General features: G+C 35.3%; 1 protein-coding gene across 1 annotated transcript in view; it reads left to right on the top strand.

The window, feature by feature from the left end:
• The first annotated feature begins 1,015 nt into the window (after nt 1-1,015).
• The window catches only part of LOC129230672 (repulsive guidance molecule A-like), a 49,030-nt gene continuing 30,123 nt past the window's right edge, over nt 1,016-19,922 (top strand). The window contains exon 1 of the mRNA XM_054865087.1: nt 1,016-1,207. Coding sequence (XP_054721062.1) covers nt 1,111-1,207 — 97 coding nt within the window. The 5' untranslated portion in view covers nt 1,016-1,110. The remainder of the gene's footprint in view (nt 1,208-19,922) is intronic.

Below are 19,922 nucleotides of genomic sequence, written 5' to 3'. Positions count from 1 at the left end.
TTATTATGTTTCCACTATGGGAGGGGTTTAACCCCTAAAACCCTCCCCTTGGACACGGCTCTGGCTTTCACACACCTTTATTCCAATGTTCAAAATACTTCCAAGAACGCGTTTTTTTCGCGCAAGTGTGCGATTGGGGGTGCAGTTAGTCTTGTGATTGACATCGAGAGGGGAGAACGTGTTACATGCGAAAAGGTTGACCTTCCTAAAAGTCGTGGTGAAGCGGAAAGCATTGACATAGCCAATCGAGGATCTTTTGTATCCTCACAGACTATGACACTGATCACGCGACAGTTTTAAGGTTTTGTGGAATTCGCTTACATACTGTACAGTGTATAAAAATTGACAAAACGTGCAACTTCAAATTTTACATTTTTATTAAATTACAATGCATAAATGGAAATTATGTGCGTATTTATTCATTAGTATCAGTAGTGTACTATTAGTATTACTATAACTATTGATAACTTACTGTATTTAAGCTTATTTTTGGGGTCTTTCAACTTATGCGCGAATCTCACTTGTGCGCGAAAATTTCGTTGTCCCCTTTGGTCGCGTATAAGTGAGAGGTCACATTCTGAAAAATTGAAATTTTTATTAAAAAAAAAATAGAGAAACTGTTCTATTAACAGCCCTTGATTTTCGGTAATCGACCCATTTGCTTACCGTTATATCCCCAGCCAAAACATTTCTTATTACACGGACTCTATTACTGAAGCCCTGGGCATGCGAAATGTCTTTTTTTCTTTACCTTGAAGGAATTCAAATCCCGAAAATGTTCTTGATTAACAATGAACTTGAGCCGCGCTACTGGAGAAAGGAGAGGAGAAAAAAAAAGGAGGGAGGGGGACAACCAGATAATGCCGTGCAGCTCACGCAGCCCCAACCTCGTGCGCTGAGAAATCCCATCTTAACCAGCGTCTGGGGCGTGGAAGAAGGGGGGGGGGGGGTGAAGAGAAGAGCGCCGCGCATAGAACCGAACGGAGAGAGAATCATTCGAGTCGGGGCTGTCGGAGTGTGATGTGTGTTGTCGATCGTTCTCTGCTTTGCCGGTGTCATGGATTACTGTCAGTTTGGTGACGCATTGTTTGTTGCAGGGGATGGGCCGTGATGGGGCGCGGCTGTTCCGGCGGCCCCGCTGAAACCCGGAGAAGAAACCTGCTGCCGCTTTTGGCTTCCATCCTGCTGTTCTTCAGCTCGATTCCAGGTAAGGACACCCTTTCTCATAGAACCCCAAACTTGCTCTTAGGATCCTAAATGATGCTGTCAAAAATTTACAGGGGTGATTGCGTTTCGGTATTTTACCGAGTCATATTTCCAGCATTTTCATGTCCAAAAATACCGGAGTTATGTTTTTTTTTCGTTATGCTTTTATCTCCCTACCTCTATAATTTTTTTTTTTAAATTATATAATACTCATCAAATATACCTGCAAGAGCCTTAAGATGGACAAATGTCAAGATACGTGAAATACACCGCCAGCTCAGATATTTCCAGCCGAGGACTGCAGTTTCGTGCTTATTAGCACTCATCAGCCCGGCATAGGAAAGTGACTGAGCTGGAGATGGAAAAACCTCTTAAGGAAGCCAAGAGTGCCAAACAAACTGGTAGCTAATATAGAATTAGCAGACCAGACGAGTGACCGAAGCAATGGTTCGGTTCAGCTCGAAGATTGAACGCAAGGCAAGGAACTGAATTACTTACTGAATTTACTAAATGTCAAGATAATTTGTATAACACCAGCTCAAAAGTAACTTTGTAATCCATTAAAAATTTAACGAAATGTACACACAATATTTTGACTCAGAACTATTTAAAACTATGGCAAAGGTGCACTTAAATAATAGGGGGCCAAAGATTACCCCCCCCCCCCCCCCCCCCGTTCTCGCTTTGAAACTTTCAGGCATTTTTTGATGAACTCACAATCACCCCTGATAATTTAACAAACTGATGCAATGAAATACCAAATCTATCAGGGCCGTATGCAGGGGGGGGGTCTTAGGGTTCACCCCCTCGAAAAGTTCGGTTTGACATTGAAATGTTCGTTTATATTTAAAAATTTCCAAAAAAATATTGTTCCAAAACTCAAATGTCTTTCATATGTATATTAATTGAATAAAACGCTTTGATAATCGATAACTCAACGACTTGAACATTAGCACAAATAGCGCAAACTCTGCATGAAAGTTTTTAAACCTTCCCCGAAATTATTTTCTGGTTACGGCCCTGCTTCTAAGGTTTTTTCTATTAGGGGATTACTAGAGGGATATGTTGATTGTATTCCTGGAGTAGACTGAGACTTTATCCAAAAAAAAAAAAACCACTGTATGGATAGATTTCTATCATAATTTTTTTTTAAAATCAAAGTCGGACATCAGTTGCTGAGTTGTTATTTCAAGATACAATATCGCAACATGATGATACAATTCACTCATTCTTAGATGGAACCCCTGTAGGAGGGCGTGTGCTCCATATATTTTGTTGTGTCATTTGTTAAACTGTTAGCAGTATCATTTTTCAAAACTTCATGAGAGAGGGTTTGGAGGAGCAAGATCTAATATTTGTGCCCCGCAACAACCACCCATTGTCAAAAATGTCTCACGACAAGCCGTCATAGTTTCTTAACTATTTTCTAGTTCTATCTTGGCTTTCACGTCTAAGCACAGTGAAATTATGAACACTTCAAGAGATTATTGAATTAAGTTACATTAGGAATGTTCTTATACTTGTGAATTAATTTAAATTATGGTTGAATTAAAGTGACATTTCAGATTTTCTAGAGTAAAACAAGTAATGTCACTCGTTAAGTTTCATTTAAGTTAATTTAAAATTACTGTTTGACCACGGATTGTATGTAATCTGGCAATCTGCCAAGTAAAGATGATTCCATCTGATTCAATCTAGCAGGGAAGATGGGAAAATAGCGATGGCATATTGATACACGCGTTCTATAATGTCACTAGTGCCTTATTCATTTATTGCATTCTCAGAAATAAAGTAAGGGGAAACAAAGATAGTTAACGTGGAAACAACGAAAAGAAAATAAAATATTTTCATTTCGTGCAGGAACGTAAAAGCAAAATGGTAAGCTCAAAACTTTGTTGTGAATAAATAAATCAATTAACTTTAGCCGTGAGAATTAGAGATCGAATCTACTTTAGTTTTAAAAAATGTTGCTGCGAGCAAATTTTCATTTTTACAAAACTAAGGCTAAATAATAGAGAGGCAAAAGTGCACATCTGAAACAAACCAATTAACACCCCTATAAACAGACTTAGATAAAATGAAAAGCTTTCTGCAAACACAAATCCTAACTGAAAAATTTTCTGCAAATAATTATTTTGCCTAATTCACCCTTGTGAATCAAGAATTAAATTTATATTCAAATATGAAAGAGACAAAAAAAAGTGCTTTAAATTATTTAATATTTTTTTACAATAACATATAGTTAGTTCTTATTTTTCACCAACTGAAGAAAACTGCCAAAACCATTACCTTTTTCACACACGTGCTTTAAAAGGCTTTAACAGAAATGAACTGGGATTTTTTTTTTTTAAATTTCTTTTTTAAATAATTATTTTTTTATTAACGTTAGCAGTTTCAAAAAAAATTCTGCAGACCCAAAAATTTTCTGCAAACGCCGTTCGCGCGTTCGTCTATATTATGCAAGACTGCCTATAAACTAATATACGCCCATTTCCGCCTATAAACCGAGTATTAGCCTTTCCATGTAATCGATGGTCAAACTATATATGTGGATTCTTAATGTAGCGTGAGACAATCTCTTGAAATATTCAAAATTTCGCTGGATGTTGGCGTAAAGACCAGAGGATAAGCAATATTACCAGCTCGTTCTGTAAAACTGATATATTTGACATTGGGTGTGTTGCCAAATCCAATCTACAGGATAGAAAAAACGCCAAGTTCTAAAAGTTCAGGAAAAAACATTTTTTACAGCATATTACATTTTTTTGTCAAGGATAACAACATGTTTTACTGAAAGTGATGCACATTTAACGGAAAATATTTCAGTATAAAGTATTAAAATTCCTATTGAACATTTAGGTACGATGATATTATTTTCTGTTTAAAATTTAAAAATTTAAGTGTTTGTTGAAGTATGGTTTTTTGATATAAATGTTGTTGTATGTCATTCAGTTGATCTCTTTTGAATTGCAGACTTTTTGTTTTTAGTTTTTCACGTATTGTTTGGAAGCTTGTTTAAAACGAAGTTAGTCTTTTATGCTGTGTGCATGGGCGCTCATATGCAAAATTCTAAGGGGGGGGGGGGCTCAAAAATTTTCCGCATTGTTTAGCAGAACATTTTCCCCATAGGAGCCGATTTCAGTACAAATTGCAGATATCAAAATTTGACATTTTTAATAACTTATTCATTGATGGATAGAAAAGAAATTTTTTTACATTTTTGCAAAGATAAAAGCATTAAAAGTAAGGAAGTTCTCATCTCAAAGGGGGGGGGGGAGGCTTGAGCCCCCCCCCCCCTTTCCTCCCCTATATGGGCGCCCTTGGCTGCGTGTCTCATGTTCGCGTCTTAAAAGCATTCATGTTTTAAGTGATATGAATTATATCGAAGCAGTCTCACATTTGCTATCGTATCGGGCATGATCAAGAAAATGTTGGAAAACACAAACAGTAATCAAATTAAGCCTCATCAAAGTCAGCAAACCGGATAAAAAACTGGAGAGAGCCCTAAGGTAAAATTTCTTGGCCTTGCATTTTCAATGGAAAATTATCTTTAAGGCAACATTGTTTTCTTGTGAGGATTTCACAGAACTTGTTTTTTATGGTAACAGTTGCACTTAATTTCAAACAAACGAAGGGCGAGAGCCCTTTTGCTTTCCCTACATCCATGCCTAAATCGTCTGAATTCTGTCACGTGTGTAAATAACGAACTTGATGAGTGAGCTTTTAAACAAATTAAGCCCTGGTTTACGGAAACACTTCGCCCGAATCAACGGGGGTCAGGAAATTGATAAATATTAAGGTTCTTTTTTCGGGATCGTGTAGTCCGCACCCCCTCCCCCCTTCCTCCCACGACCGTACAAAAAAAGCAAGATGTTTATTTCCAACACGTAACGTTATTCCGTTCCCGCGCAAGAAAAAGTTATCCGCAGATCTTTTTATTTTTTTTTAGCGGCCATTAAATGTTTTTTAAACTTCTGATTGTGTTATTGCTCGTTTTTAGCTTTTAATATTTTTTATTCAATGTTAGTAGATGCAATGTTTTTAACTATAATTTAAATGTATGTGTGAGTGTTATTTATATTTTTTAGGACATTGTATACTACTATAGTATAGATTTTTATCTATTGTTCGAATTATGCGCTGTAACCGTACCACCCATTCCGTGGATAATCGTGAGTTTGTTTTATTTATAGGCTATCTCGTCTCTCAATATTGCTACTGAAATTGTTTATAATATCAAAGCGTTAAAATTTAATGTGTTTCTTTTGAAAAACTTACTCCTAACTGGTTGTTGGTTTGAAAACCTCCATCATTAAAACCTTTTACTAACTAATACGTTATTCTTCACGAAATCACTGTTTGATTTCAGTTATTAGCTTGTCTCATAGAACGCTAAAACTAACAAAATCGGTAGTTGTAGGTGGTGCAAGTGCTGCAAAAATGTAACCTAAAGGAAAACGTCGAATTTGCCTTTTTAGGCCATTAAACCAAGCAAACAAATAAATAAATAAAGAACTTTTTAATTCCTAATGATGATCAGTTAATTCAAATAAGTCTGGTTCAACTAAAGTTATGGTTAACATACGAAAACTATTTTGAAAATTTAAAGGATTTTTTTGAAACTGCTGTTTTGTTTGCGAAGGTTCCTCCTCCCTCCCTTGCTGATAATTTTATCACTATATGCACAATGGCAGACACTTCAGTATGACACTTCTATATCGCGCTTTACATTTATTGACAGGCAGGTGGCTCGATCTAATCACTTGGTTGTTAGATTCGAAGTTTCTACCCCTCACCTTGGCAACGAAAACAGATTTTGGATGATAGTAACTGTTTAGGTTTGGATTTTTTTCTCTACAGGGTCGGAGGCCAACGCATTAATAACGAAGTTTATGGTGCAGACTACGCGATTAAAAGTTTCAGGGGGGGGGGGAGGGATCTTCGTGGTATTTTAAAGAGGGGTGGGGGAAGATTCTCCTGAACTTTAAGAAGTGCCTCAGACACGCGCAGTATAAGACATTTGCTTTTCTACGCTAAGGATTAGGGCGCAAAAAGGGTCAGGTTTAAGGGAATTATCCCAGGGGTGCCCACCCAACCCCAAGTTCAATGGCGCAAATTCCCCCCAAAATTTTCCTCAACTCTCCCCTTTTTTTTGTTTTTAGCTCTTTTTTTATTTTATGTATGTATTTATTTTTTTTTTTTAAATTATGTTTTTTTCTTTTTAATATATTTTTTATTCATTTATTCTTTTAAATTTTTTTTATTTATTTATGTATTTAATTATTATTATTTTATTAGAAAATTTCTGTGCTACGCCAATGACACACAAACTAAATAAATGAAATAAAAAATAAACAATAAAATAAAATAAATATTAATTTAAATTAAAAATAAATCAATAAATACATAAATAAAAAGCAATTTTAAAAATCCCCCCAAAAATTTTGATGGCGCAACTTGCGCCATATTCCCCCCCATGTGGGCACCCCTGGGTTATCCCGCTCTCAGTTTTAATTGCTTCAACTTGGATTGAATAAGCCCTGAAACCCTATGTAAGCGATAAAAGAAATTCGATTAAGTTCGTAGAATTGAAATCTAAATCTTGGTGGAAATGTGTATTAGTGTTTTATCCAAAAGATTCCTTTCAAAATATTCGGAATAAAGCAAGTGGAATCAACACACTCAGTGAGTCCTCTCTCCTAACTTCCTACACTCCGAGAATCACAAAAATGTCAGATTTAAGGATCCAAGAAGAGGCATTAGTGCTGTTAGTTTTGCTCTCAGAGTACCTAGAAAGAGTACTCTTTTTGGCGTCTCAAGTAGAGTGCCCTCTTTCTAGATCCCATATTCGAATGAACCATCGTAAGAATGTCTCTTAAAGTTTGCAATTGTCTGGATGTAGTTAGGTGCAAATGGATGATTTTGTCGTGCGTTGATTGAATTGCTGGAACCGAACTTGCAATGTTTAAAATGTCTTCTGTTCATAACAAATTTCGAAAATGTAAAACTTTTAAGACAGGCCTAGAAAAATCTTAAAAACTTTACATGTCCTACCGGGCATGTTTGTCTAAAAGGTACATGCCCGAATAAACTTTTACATGCCTAGGTTTTTTTTAAATTGTATAATAATAGAAATAAATTTCACAGCTTTATATCTGAATCAAGAATTATTTCAATATACAACATAAAAAGTTTAAATAAATAGTTAAAAATACTTAATTTAAAAATTGTAATAATTACATGCCCGGGCATGTTTTTTCGAGCCCCTGTTTTAAGATGAAATTTTAAAATACTTCTGTCAAATATTTAGCAAATTTTCGAATTTAAAAAGAGTACCAACTTTGATACCGTGTTAGATATAATATCTATTTCACAATGCTTTGATGAATACATTAATATTTCTTCCGTTTTCCTTATCAAAAATATCCTGATTTTAACGTAAGAATGACGGTGGTTTTCTTGGCGACAGGGTGTCAAAAAACCTTGTGCCGAGTACTTTAATTTCAAGTAGGCTTTTGTGCCTCTCACACAACCACGACCTTGTATTTTTTCGCAGCTATTAATTGGAGATCAAAAGATAAATCACTTATTAAAAGTCCTCTCACAGCTTGAAAGTGAAAATGATTCGCCGTTTCCTTGTTTATTTATTGCCTGTCAAAATCCACGGATGCTCTTAGTTTTATTGGCGACACTTGTAAATAAATGTTTTTTCGAACATTTTCCTATTAGACGTCACGACTGGTCTAATCTCTTTCTTGTATCGCAACCTGGGAAGACATAATTTAAATAGTCGAGCGATGGAACTTTTTATTCACCTTATAAATCTGACAGATTGACGTCCACGAAAATTTGAATATATTTTTAGAATTAATGTCTAAAATATAACGAGTTCATGTACAGTTGTGTTCGTATTGGAAAATAAAACTGAAGTTAAGTTTTCCAATTCAAAGTTATCATCTCGATAACATTAATCGCTTCGTTTAGTAGTTATTATTAGGGGTACAATTGCAGCGAGGGGTGCTTGGAGGTTCTCCCCCCCCCCCCCACACACACCTCTAGTTCTTGGTTTCAAGCAAATGGCTTTATTGTGAATCCTAGCATTTTGGTTTACATGTATGAACTGTTCTGACGAACTTCAGGAGACATTTCTGGATGCTCAAGGGCTTCAGGGATAAGTATATTACCAAGCTGTACATTCGAGCTGTCTGGAAGCAAAAGCTAATTTGGAAAGCTAAGTGCTACAAATTTAATTTGGTGATGTAATCAGTAGCGCAACTATGGTGTCTAACGCCCCTAGCGACCTAAAGAAATTGCGTGCCCCCCCCCTCCGGCTCCTCCAGAGTCGCGCACATGGGAAGGTCATCCATAGGTCATTGTGACCTCCCCCCCCCTAAAAAAATTGAAACATTTTGATTTATTGATTTGACAAATAGGAGACAACATTTAAATTTTTTTTCTTACTTTCTTTTTTAGAACTGTTTTCAATGACGCCCAATGTTCCTTCTCAGTAAATGTTATGTGTATATATAATATATTAAAAAAAACCTCTAGCTCTTTTTCTTGCGAGTTTTTTAAAACTTTTTAAAAGCATTTTTCAAATTCTATGATTAAAAAAAAAACCTCTATTTTTTTTTATTTAGTCGAAATGCCGCCTCCCTGGCTGCTGCGGCCCTGGCGAGAGCCACTCCTGCCAACCCCTAGTTACGCTACTGAATGTAATTGACTATAATATTTAGAGCAAGGGATAATTTTAAATTATATGAAGAGAACTATATTGTATCGCATCATAATTTAACCCCGCTGGAACTAGTAAACGCGACAGACCGCAACTGAGATGGAGCAATTCGGCCAGGTGAATTTCTCGTAAATTAATAAGCAGAACATACAGATCGAAGGTCAACAGGAGGTCATTGGCCCACACTGAGCTAACTGTCCAGCGCGCTGTGATGATGTGATGGATACTTCGATAACTATAAATAGGTAGATAAACTGATAAAAAGAAAACCTTTAGTATTCTGTTAGTAAAATAAAAATTCTTAATATTGTTGTTGCTAATTATGAAAAATAATTAAAAGCGTCACTAGGTTCAGCTACCGCTACCACCTTTTAAATTGTTATAATGCAATCATATTTAGTTTATGTCTTCTGTTGTTACATACCCCCATGGTCAGCAGTGCTAGACCAAGTTCATGAGTTTGTTTACCCTCAAGAAATCCAGCACCGTCATTGGGTCTTCAGTCAAATCCCTCCTGGAGAGCCCCAGGCACGACAGTATATGGTCAGGCGAAGCCTGCTCAACAGAACGCTTGGAACACGTCTGAAAGATCTTCGACCCCTCCGAAAATTTTAAAGTTTTAAGATGTCCACTACGAAAACCAGGGGAGGATCAAAGGGTCAGCTGACCCCCCTGTGACAAGATTTTTTTTAATGATTATTATTCAAACTTCAAACTTTTAGATCCGAAAAAATAGTATCTGGAGTTAATGTTTTCCCATTTTTTTTTGCTTCGTTCTGTAAGGTTTTTCTTCCCAATACGTTGTAATCCAAAGGATATGACTGAATTCGTTTACTGGGCTACTGCTATTATGAGTGTTTTTGTTCGTTTTCAAAAGAACAATCACCTCTAATGAGCTTAAAGTTTTTTCAGAGCACTCTTCCACTTCAAACCACAACGTTTTGTGTGCTATAAAATATTTATGTAAATGTGTCCGTCTCTTTAATATGGTAACGTGACCAGACTTTCTGCCAAAGAAATATAATTTTTAGTGAAAATTTGGGGGAATATGATCCATGGCACAGATTACGTCACAGAAAAATTTAAGGGCAGGGGTAGTTTGAAAGGGTTTTGATTTAAATTTTTTGTGGGGGGGGGGGTGGAACCTATGAGGGGGTATGCCATCACCCTTGGGGGGGTGGCACCCCTGTTTAACTGATTTTTTATACGGTATAACACGCTGACCATTGAAACTTGACCCCCCTTTCAAAAAATTCTGGATCCGCCTCTGACGAAAACGGGCAAGAGTTGTTTGTTCCTGTCTGTCAAACCCAGGGGCCAGGGAGCCACTATAGGTCGTGAACATCGTTTTTGTCTTCTTATTGTTTCTATCTCGGGATAACTTCTGTATTATGGCGAAAGAGAACATCTGTTATGTCCTTTTTAAACTAATCAGAGGCTGCATTCTAATACAATGTCCATTAATTATACTGTCAGGCATTCTAATCTTCAGCTTAGTTTGAGATCTTTATCTGCTAACAAGCTATCAATCCATGCCAAAACAAAAAAATAAAAGTACATGTTGCATGATTTGCTTTCGTCGAATGAATATTGAAAGTGCGAGAAATAACATAATTGATTACCTTCATAATGCCAGCTGAAATAATGAGAAGCGTCCTTATGATAGCGCATAATTTTTATTCCTCAAGTGTCCAAGGCCGCGAAACACGCCAGTGTTAAGCGTTTCCGAAATTCGAGGAAATTCAGTCAGGAATGTTACCACCCCATGGTGTTAGTAGAAAAGCTGCTTCGGGTTTGCAGTTGTGTTTTAGGGGACTCATAAAAATTGCCCCTGTGATTCTTGCTTACGGTTTGTTGAACATTCATCCTTGACTCGGCAAAATTCGTGTCAGAAGTTAGCAGCAGCGAAATTGACTTCGGCATAATGTTTCGAAGGATGATGTAATTAACGAAGGAGTTTCACTGCAGTCTAGTTAAACTGTGAATGTTAGATAAGGTCAGAGGTGAAACCAAGTTCAATGGCGCAAATTCTTCCCCAAAAAAATTTCTCAACCCTCCTTCCCTTTTTTACTTCTAGCTCTATTTTTTAATGTAATTTATATTTATTTTTTTAAATTTATTTATTTTTAACTATTACCATTTTTTTATTTTAAAAGAAAAGTTGTGTGCTACGCTAATGACATGCGCACACGCAAACACAACCTAAATAAATTCATGAAATAAAATATATAAACATAATAAAATAAAACAAAATAAAATGAATAATTCAAATTAAAAATAAACCAATAAATAAATAAATTGAAATAAGTAAATACCCCCCCCCCTTTTTTTTGATGGTGCAACTTGCGTCAGAATCCCCCCTGTGGGCACCCCTGGATAAAGTGACCATTTATTTTTTTCCTCGAAACGGATTACTTACTAATTCTAGGCAACTGCATATGTATAATTTTCAAAAAGTCACCTTTTTAAAGTAGTTTATGACAGACAAAAAGTAGAAAGGAACACTTAGAAAAGGAGGAATTAATGAAGAAGTGTTATATTTTTCAATGCACAAATTTGCTTGAATGATAACAATTGGTGTCGATTTGAAATTAAAATTAAGTCTTTTGTCGGCTTTCATTTGCACAATTTACTTACACAATCAATATTGCCTAAAGAACCGTGATTTACAACAGATTTTTCGCTAATTCTCAAATTATTCTTAAGCGAAAATACCCTTTCTACTGGTGCTTTAGGGTAGGTCAAACATAAAATATATTTAACAAGTATACGGGATTTTTATTTATTGGAAAAAAGTTCTAAGGCAGCTCCATCCAATGTTCCGTTCTGTAACTTCAGGAAAAGGGATAATCAGTATATCCGAGGACAACAGGACAGGTTACCTGTAAACAAACGGATCTGTCACGTTTTAAACTGGACATTTGATCACCTTAATGTTATAAAAAGAAGAAATTTTTTTACAAGTTAATTTGTCTTTTAAAATACAATGCAGAACCTTTTATCCGGGAAACCAGAAAGCCGGCAACCTTTTGCCGATTTTCCCGCCATTTTTTAAAAATACGCATTTTTGGCAGTTTTTGAAAAATTAAGCTTTTTTTTTTAAATACCTAAAAGAAAATGAGCAGTTTCTTAATAAATACCATATTACTCATCTATAACTCGGGTAAAACGTTTACAAAAACGAACTTCAAAGTGTTGTTTTAACGCAGGGAAAAATTTCCGGAATATTTTCTTGTAGCGTTGTCGTAAGTCTGAAATTTTTGTGTTTTATTCCAACTGAAAACTAGAGAAATGAATATTGTCACATTATACTGAAATATTTTATTGAATGGCCCTTTAATTAAAACCTTTTCTAGCGGAAGATGACGTCGTAAAAGCGCGTGAAACGCCACGATTCTCGAATTTTCCGGAGAGTTGATGGGAAGCATCTAGAAATCGTTAAACGCAAGACTGTAATAAGGCTGCAGGAACTCATAAATTAAATTTCAATTGGTATTAACTTAATGCAAAAGCAATAGTTATCAATAATCACTAACGCCAAATCTTTACAAAAAAAAAAAAAAAAAATGAAAAAAAAAAAAAAAAAAACCGCTTTCATGAAAACCAATTCTCTCATACACTATAGTAGAAGAATCGCACATTTACGCTCAAAAACTTGTTTCTTGCCCTTCCCTTCATTCTCTTTCATTTTAAAACATCGAAGATTGGTGTTTTTTTTTTTTTTTTTTTTTCTTTTCAAAATGAATGTGAGGGTCTCAGGTCTTATTAAATAACTTAAGGTTTTTGGTGTTTAAATTATTCTCTCACTAGTAGTTTTTAATGTTTCGATATTGATAAGCATTTCTGAACTGTTTTCTTCCTATTTAATACGTATTACTATTTATTATAGTAATTTAAGTTTCATAAACAGTCGGCCAAAAGCTCTTTTTAGCGATCCAGAAAACCGGGAAATTCAGATATCCGGGATAGCTATGGCCCCGAATTTCCCGGATAATTGGTTCTCTATTGTAGGACGCTATTACAACCAGTATTGATCTTCTTGTACGAATCCTACCACTCAGACGAAAAACTAGAATTTTATTGCATTTGAAGTTAGCCTCTTTATCTCTGTTTCTTGGATCACCGTCATTAAACTATTCTCTTTGAATGGAAAAGGTTTTACATTCTCATTTAAAAATGTATGAACTTTTTATTAGTGCAGGCAAGATTATTTATGAGAATATTTTCTTTTCACGTGAATTAAAAAAAAAGTATAATGATCCGGTTTAAAAAAAAAAAAAAAACCGCTATATTGATTTTACATAACTAAATGTCCAGCCAAGAACTTCAATACCAACGCGTTTAAAGAGATAATAATCTGAAGACTTTTCTCCTTATCTCTTTTGTTAATTCCCATGTTGTCTGTAAAATAAAATAAATAAATATGTTTAAATTTTCTCGGCGTTTTGGCCCGCGAGATCCTTCTTAATATGAATTGCGGCCCCTCTCATAGGCGGTTCGTACGGGGGGGGGGGGGCAACTTCCCCCTCGCTTTAAGAAGTTAAATGAGCATTGCCACTCTACTTTACGAATTTAAAAATTAATGATCGATCGAAAAATGATAAAATTGTTCGATTCACGTGTTTTGAGAAAGAATTGACTTAATAAAGTGGTTTTTATATTTTCTCAAGTATTATTTCATAAAAAGGAAAATAGAGCTTTAAATGGGTAAAAAAGAGTCTGTCCCGATTTTTGAGGTGTGTCCCAAAATTTTTAGAGGTCATTTTATCATCAATAATGACGGAAAACTTCAATTCATAAAAAATTAACATGCCCCCTTCCCCCCCCCCCCCCTCTTGTGCACCTATGATTCCCTCGGGTGCAAAAACGCTCTGCACAACTGCTCTAGGAAATCAATTGTAAAATTTCACTCAAAGCCAGCAATCAGAACCATTATTACGATTTCCGCGCGCGTTTCCCGTTGATCTGAATCGATTGTATTTGTAGTCTTCTTGTCCAGTCTCACGTTATTTGGTTCCTTGTTATGAAAGAAGAGTCTTGAGATCTGTGGTCCAGACAGTTTCGTGTGTGAAGAATACCAGCTCTGCAAAGTTAGAAAGAACCCTATTGATAATCAGTTCCTGCCTTTTGATTCTTCTCGAAAGGCAGAATCGTTTGTGTTGGGACTTCTTTCCAGAGAATCTTGGTTTCTTCCGTTTTGAATGTTCTGTTAATTTTATTTCCGGATTGTTTATCGTTATTGATAACCGCACTAATTTAGTTAGAGCAATAGCCGTAATTGATATTTCTTAAACAGTTTAAAGTGCCTGGTAAATTCATCTTTTTTAAAGCGTCTTGCCATCATTGGTTTCTTTAAGAACACGGGAGTTGAGAAAAGAAAAGTAAAGGACATATATTTGGTAATCTAAAAAATAAATAAATGAATAAATAAAGCGAAAATAAAGCAAGTTTACCAATGGGGTGGTTTCCTTCAGTCAAAAGTACTACTTTTAGTCATTAAAATGGATATAATGAGCCAAAAAAAAAAAAAAAAAAATATGGACCGAGAAAATACTTTCATTTTCCCAACTGTTTTTTTTTTTTTTTTGTCAGATTTTTCAAACAAGACGTGGTCTTAATGACGTCACAAATGATACAATTTAGCGCATCTTTCTACTACGTTTCCACGTTATGATAATCAAGCAGCGAATTAAAATTACGCTCTACGCTTGCTATCAACCCTATCGTTGCCAATACACATGAGTAAAGATGCGAATTAAATATTTTGTTCTGTGAATGGCATTTCATCATTTGTGATGTCATCGGTAGAAGCGTTTAAACGATGAAAGAGCACCGATTTAAGTAATTTTTTAAAATTATTAAACTTAAAGAAATTATTTAAAAAATGGTCAGATCCTATGTTTTTAAACATGCTCTTTCAGAAAAAATACTTTTAAAATTTTGGAAACGACCCCCATTGATGCTCATGTATCATAGGTGTAATAAATAATGAAAGAATTATAAAAACTAAACTAAAGTTCCCCATTTTTATTGCCTGAATTGATTCTCCACTGGTATGTTTTTCTGTGTCAGCTGACTATCAACACAATTAATTGCCACTCGTTTTTTTTAAATGATAATTTGACCCCACCAGTTTGGACCGCTGAAGTCAACCTAAAGATTCAACCTGTAGTTTGTTTTTCTATAACAGCTGTCAACACAATCAATTATTCTTAGTGGGTGTTTCGATTCCACAACTTTGAATCTCTTAACTTCACCATGAGATTTAATTTGAAATTTTGTGCTTTGGATTTTTTTTTTCTAAGATGTAACATTAACTTCTTAGGAAGCTATGTAAAAATTAATAAGATGCCAATTTAAACTAAGTCCTTTACATTTAAGGTTAGGTTCTTATAGCCTTAGCTTAGTGAAGACGCAGTGTTTGTTTTGATAACTGAAGTTTCTCAATAGCTAATGGTGATAATTAAATTTCATTTCATCGTTCATGTTTTCCTGGTAGAAAAAGATGAGAGTTGATTTAAAAGAAAGTGAAAATAAGTTACCTTCGTTATTATCTGAGACTTAGAAAGAACATTCATAACTCCCAGAGACAATGAATTCAAATATATTCACATACTAGTGGTACCCGCACGGCTTTTCCCGTAATAGAAAAATGAAAAGGTCTTCTGGTTCGCCTGTATATTTACAAATAATGCATGATGAATTTTCTCGCCAATTGGCTTGTACCCATGTTACGGTTGCACGCTATGATAATTTCGTATCTCGCCAATTGGCTTGTGCCCATGTTTACGGTTCCACGTTATGATAATTTCGTAATTTACTCGTCCATCTTATGATAGTTTTGTTCTTAAAATTGGAATAGAAAAAGAACCGTATCGAATATTCGAAAAATCGTTTCGAGGTGCACACTCCCATGCTACAAAATAACTTAGTGCCAAATTTCATGAAAATCGGCCGAACTGTCTAGGCGCTATGCGCGTCACAGAGATCCTGACAGACAGAGATCCTAACAGACAGAGGGACTTCCAGCTTTATTATTAGTAAAGAGTAAAGAAGATTAATTAGTCTGCAAACTTCGATTTTGTGTTACGGGGGGGGGGGGGGAGGCTGCCGTTTATATAAGGTACTAAAATTTTCTCCTCACTTTAGGACTTTGTACGACGTTGATTTTTGTACGACTTTGATTATGATACACAGGGGCACCCCGAGGTCGCGGAAGGTCGCTGTGACCTTCCAAAAATTTCATTATTCAGTAAATTTTGTCTGACGGTTCGGCAAAATTTTGATTTCTATTCGGCAAAATTTAAGAGTTCCATTCGGCAAAATTGAGAATTTCCGCTCTCCCATAAGTTTCCAGGTCTGTTTCAAATCTCGCATAACAACTTTTCAACAACCTATTTTAAAAATTCGTTTCTACCACAACCATTTAAGGGCGACGTGAGCTCTGTTTTTATGACATAAAACACACACCCACAAGATCTCGTCCTTTTTGACACTTTTATCTGTCCTTATTCCGACAATGGAAATCTGTTTTCTGGAATTGCGGGCTGCGATCTTGGAAACCTTTATCTCTGTGTCCTCATTATTTCTCTTATTAGTTCTGTCGCTTTGAAGATGGAACAATCTGGGCACTTGATATTTCATATGTTTCATTGTTTTCACTTTGATCGGTTCCATTTCATTCTGATTGCGTTTGAATTGCTGATATTCTGTCTCGAGTGCGTGAAAATATCAAAACTTCAAACCTTTGTTTGGTAACACCCAGGCAAATGTCGGAAACAAACAATTTCCATTGCACTAGCCGTAGGGCACAGTTCAGTTCACGTTGACTATATGGGCACAACGCATGAGCAAATAAAAAATGTCTGTGTCACTTCACTAAATTTACATTTTTCCACGTTTATAGGACATTTTCAGCTGTTTTGAGGGTTTTCAAACATCCTTTGAAAGTTTTCTACGCGTTCGTTCTTTTTGCATTTATGAAACGAGTGTTACTTTTTCAACATGTTCCATTTTAGCTTTAAGATATCGTTGAACCGTCTATACAAATTATAAAAATCCTTCTACGATTTTAATTTAATTTAGACATCGTTGAACCGTCTTAACCAACTATAAAAACCCTTCCTTCTATGATTTTGATTTAACTTAGACATCGTTTAACCTTCTTGACAAACTATAAAAACCCTTCCTTCTATGATTTTGATTTCACTTAGACATCATTGAACTGTCTTGACAAACTATAAAAACCCTTCCTTCCATGATTTTGATTCAACTTAGACATCGTTTAACCGTCTTGACAAACCCTTCCTTCCATGATTTTGATTTAATTTTACCATTTTACCGAACTCAGTGGAATTTTTGGCAAAAATTTTCTTAAGTTTTCCGGGAATATTGAAAGTTATTTCACGTTTTTGACAGATTGGACCTTGATTTTCATATGCACAGAGACAGACATGCACAGCAATAAAGAAAATACTCTACGAATTCTAATTGTAAATGAAGCAACACACCCTGCTATAGAATGAAGTACAAACCTGGTTGCTTTTTCTAATTAAGTTTGTCATGTCTGCGCACCGCTTCCTTCTGTAATTAAGCATTCATCTTTTTCGCTGTACGCTTATTAGTCTGTGAGAATTGCCAATGCATCTAATTAATTGGACAGCTTTACTTGCTCAGCGTTGTTTTTCTGCTTATGATTAGAAATAGCGAAGGAGATTTATTTGTATAGTCGAGTCCCGACTTACGCGAGGGATGCGTTCCAAGACTCCTCGCGTAATTCGAAATTTCGCGTTGTGGAAAAAATATATGTATACAATTTTTTTAGCAGCATACCAAATTCTTTTAGACACTTATAAACACCCCTCAAACTTCTTTAATGCATTCCCCAACTATACACTACATGAAATACACCGCCAGCTCAGTCATTTCCAGCTTAGCCCTGGCTAATGGGCGGTAATTTACTGAATATACACTACAGTTTCTTACTTAAAGAACTGAACTTTTATTGTATTTAAAAATAAAAAACTGCTTTATTCAAAATGAAATACTTTAAGATGCCCAAAATGAATGATCGATGGAAGGAAAAAACATAAATCAAAACAACACGGTATGTACAGTATGTAGTAATAATAAAATGCTGCACTATAATAGTTCTGTACGGTAGATACAGTAACAATACTTATGAGTTAAAAAATGAAGATAATGATGATTTATTCTCCATTATCAGATCGTTATTCTAATTTAATACATTTTTAAATACGGTTGCTTCGCCTTTTATAACTTTTCAATTTATGGCAACAGCCCCCTCTTCCTGATCTCCTTAATCCCCAATACAAGAGCAGCTTCCATTTTCAAAATATTTACATTGATATACTGCTCTGCAAGCTTCAATATTGAGACTAAGTTCTGAACTTTTACGGATATCTTTTTGTTTTGACTTTTAATTGTACGTATGTAAGATTCACTCATATTTATTGTCGCGCTACCGTCGATGTTTGTCAAGCATATCGAGAATCTTAACCTTGTTTTAATTTTACTCAGAAACTTTCTTTTTCTTCCCATCTTCAGATGAAGGTGCCACTATATTTCATAAACTTTCATATTTAAAATGAAAAAAATAAATAGATGAAAGATGCTGAGTGTTATTTGATGCACTAACAACGCGATGCGTAGACTAATTTGGTGTGGGAACTTTCGCTGTCAGTGATGCTTAAAGGGATGTAATAGCACTCACGAAATCAATATTTAATAGCCAATAACGAAGCCGATGTGCTTACTTCCAAAAAAATTCGTGTTGTGTACAAAAAATTCGCGTTAACTCTAAAATTCATTACTCGTGAAAATTTCGTGTTATAGCCATTTCGCGTAAGTCGAATCGCGTTGTAGCGGGAGTCGACTGTATTGTGAAACTCAAAACGCCAAGACATAGCTTCGTTCCTTTGCTGCAAAATGTCTTTTTAAATAGGATTAGACTGTGGATCAAAAATAATTTCTTTTGTGCTGCTAATGACGTTAAAATAAATACGATTTAATTCATTTTTTCCATAGTGTGGTGCCTGGATAGTTTATATATATGTAAGGACTTTTTCAACCAATATGAACCCGCCGCCCCGCAGGAGATTTATTCTAGCTATTGCATTTTCTATTGAAATCTGAATTAAGAGTTCGTCCTCAACTGATGTCACGCTTTGAGAGGTGGTGGGGGGGGGGGGGGGGGGCTCGTGAAATTATGACAATTTGTGACAGGGGGGGGGGAGAGAGGTATTAACAGGAAGTCAGCACGCATTTCGTATAACATGCTTATGAAAAACAGCATGAAGTGTGACATGGGGACGGGGGTGGCAAGTGTGACGCTTTGTGACACGGGGGGAGGGGTGTCAAATTTGTCTAGAAAGAGTGAGAACATTTAGCATTTTTGGACCACATCTTGTATGCCACTGCAATTTTCTTGTAAGGTACTTTAAAATGTTATTTGATAATTAATTGTTATTTGCTGTTTAATGAACTAACGGAAGATGTTAGGAATGAGAAGAACTTCAAAAAATATAAACAAGGGGTCAATGAATATATACAAAATAACGACATTCTATCAATAATTAACTTTTAGCTGATAAAATATACTGACTTGCCAACCGGGAGGGGGGATTTTGTATTGTATTTTTTATACTATTGAATGTTTCAATGCGAGTTAATGTGTTTTTTTTTTTTTTTTTCTGGAGTCAAACAGTCCAATAATAGTTCTGTGTAAAATTTTTCTACTTGTGTAAAATTAATTTGTAAATATTACTGTTAATACATATTTGTGTTTGTACTCCATACTAAACCAATCAAAAAACACTGCGGACAGTGCCTTTGGCGCTCTTTAGGGTTGAATTTACTACTAACTCATGTTGAACTATAGTCCAGATTTTCTTAATATTTTATTATGACGTTTGTAATTTATGTTTTATAATTTGTAAGTTTTTTAACTTAACTTTATTTT

Source organism: Uloborus diversus, chromosome 9, assembly GCF_026930045.1.
Source record: "Uloborus diversus isolate 005 chromosome 9, Udiv.v.3.1, whole genome shotgun sequence".
In the NCBI taxonomy this organism is placed as follows: domain Eukaryota; kingdom Metazoa; phylum Arthropoda; class Arachnida; order Araneae; family Uloboridae; genus Uloborus; species Uloborus diversus.
The sequence above is the reverse complement of the archived record's forward strand: the minus strand, read 5'-3'. Positions and strand labels throughout refer to the sequence as shown.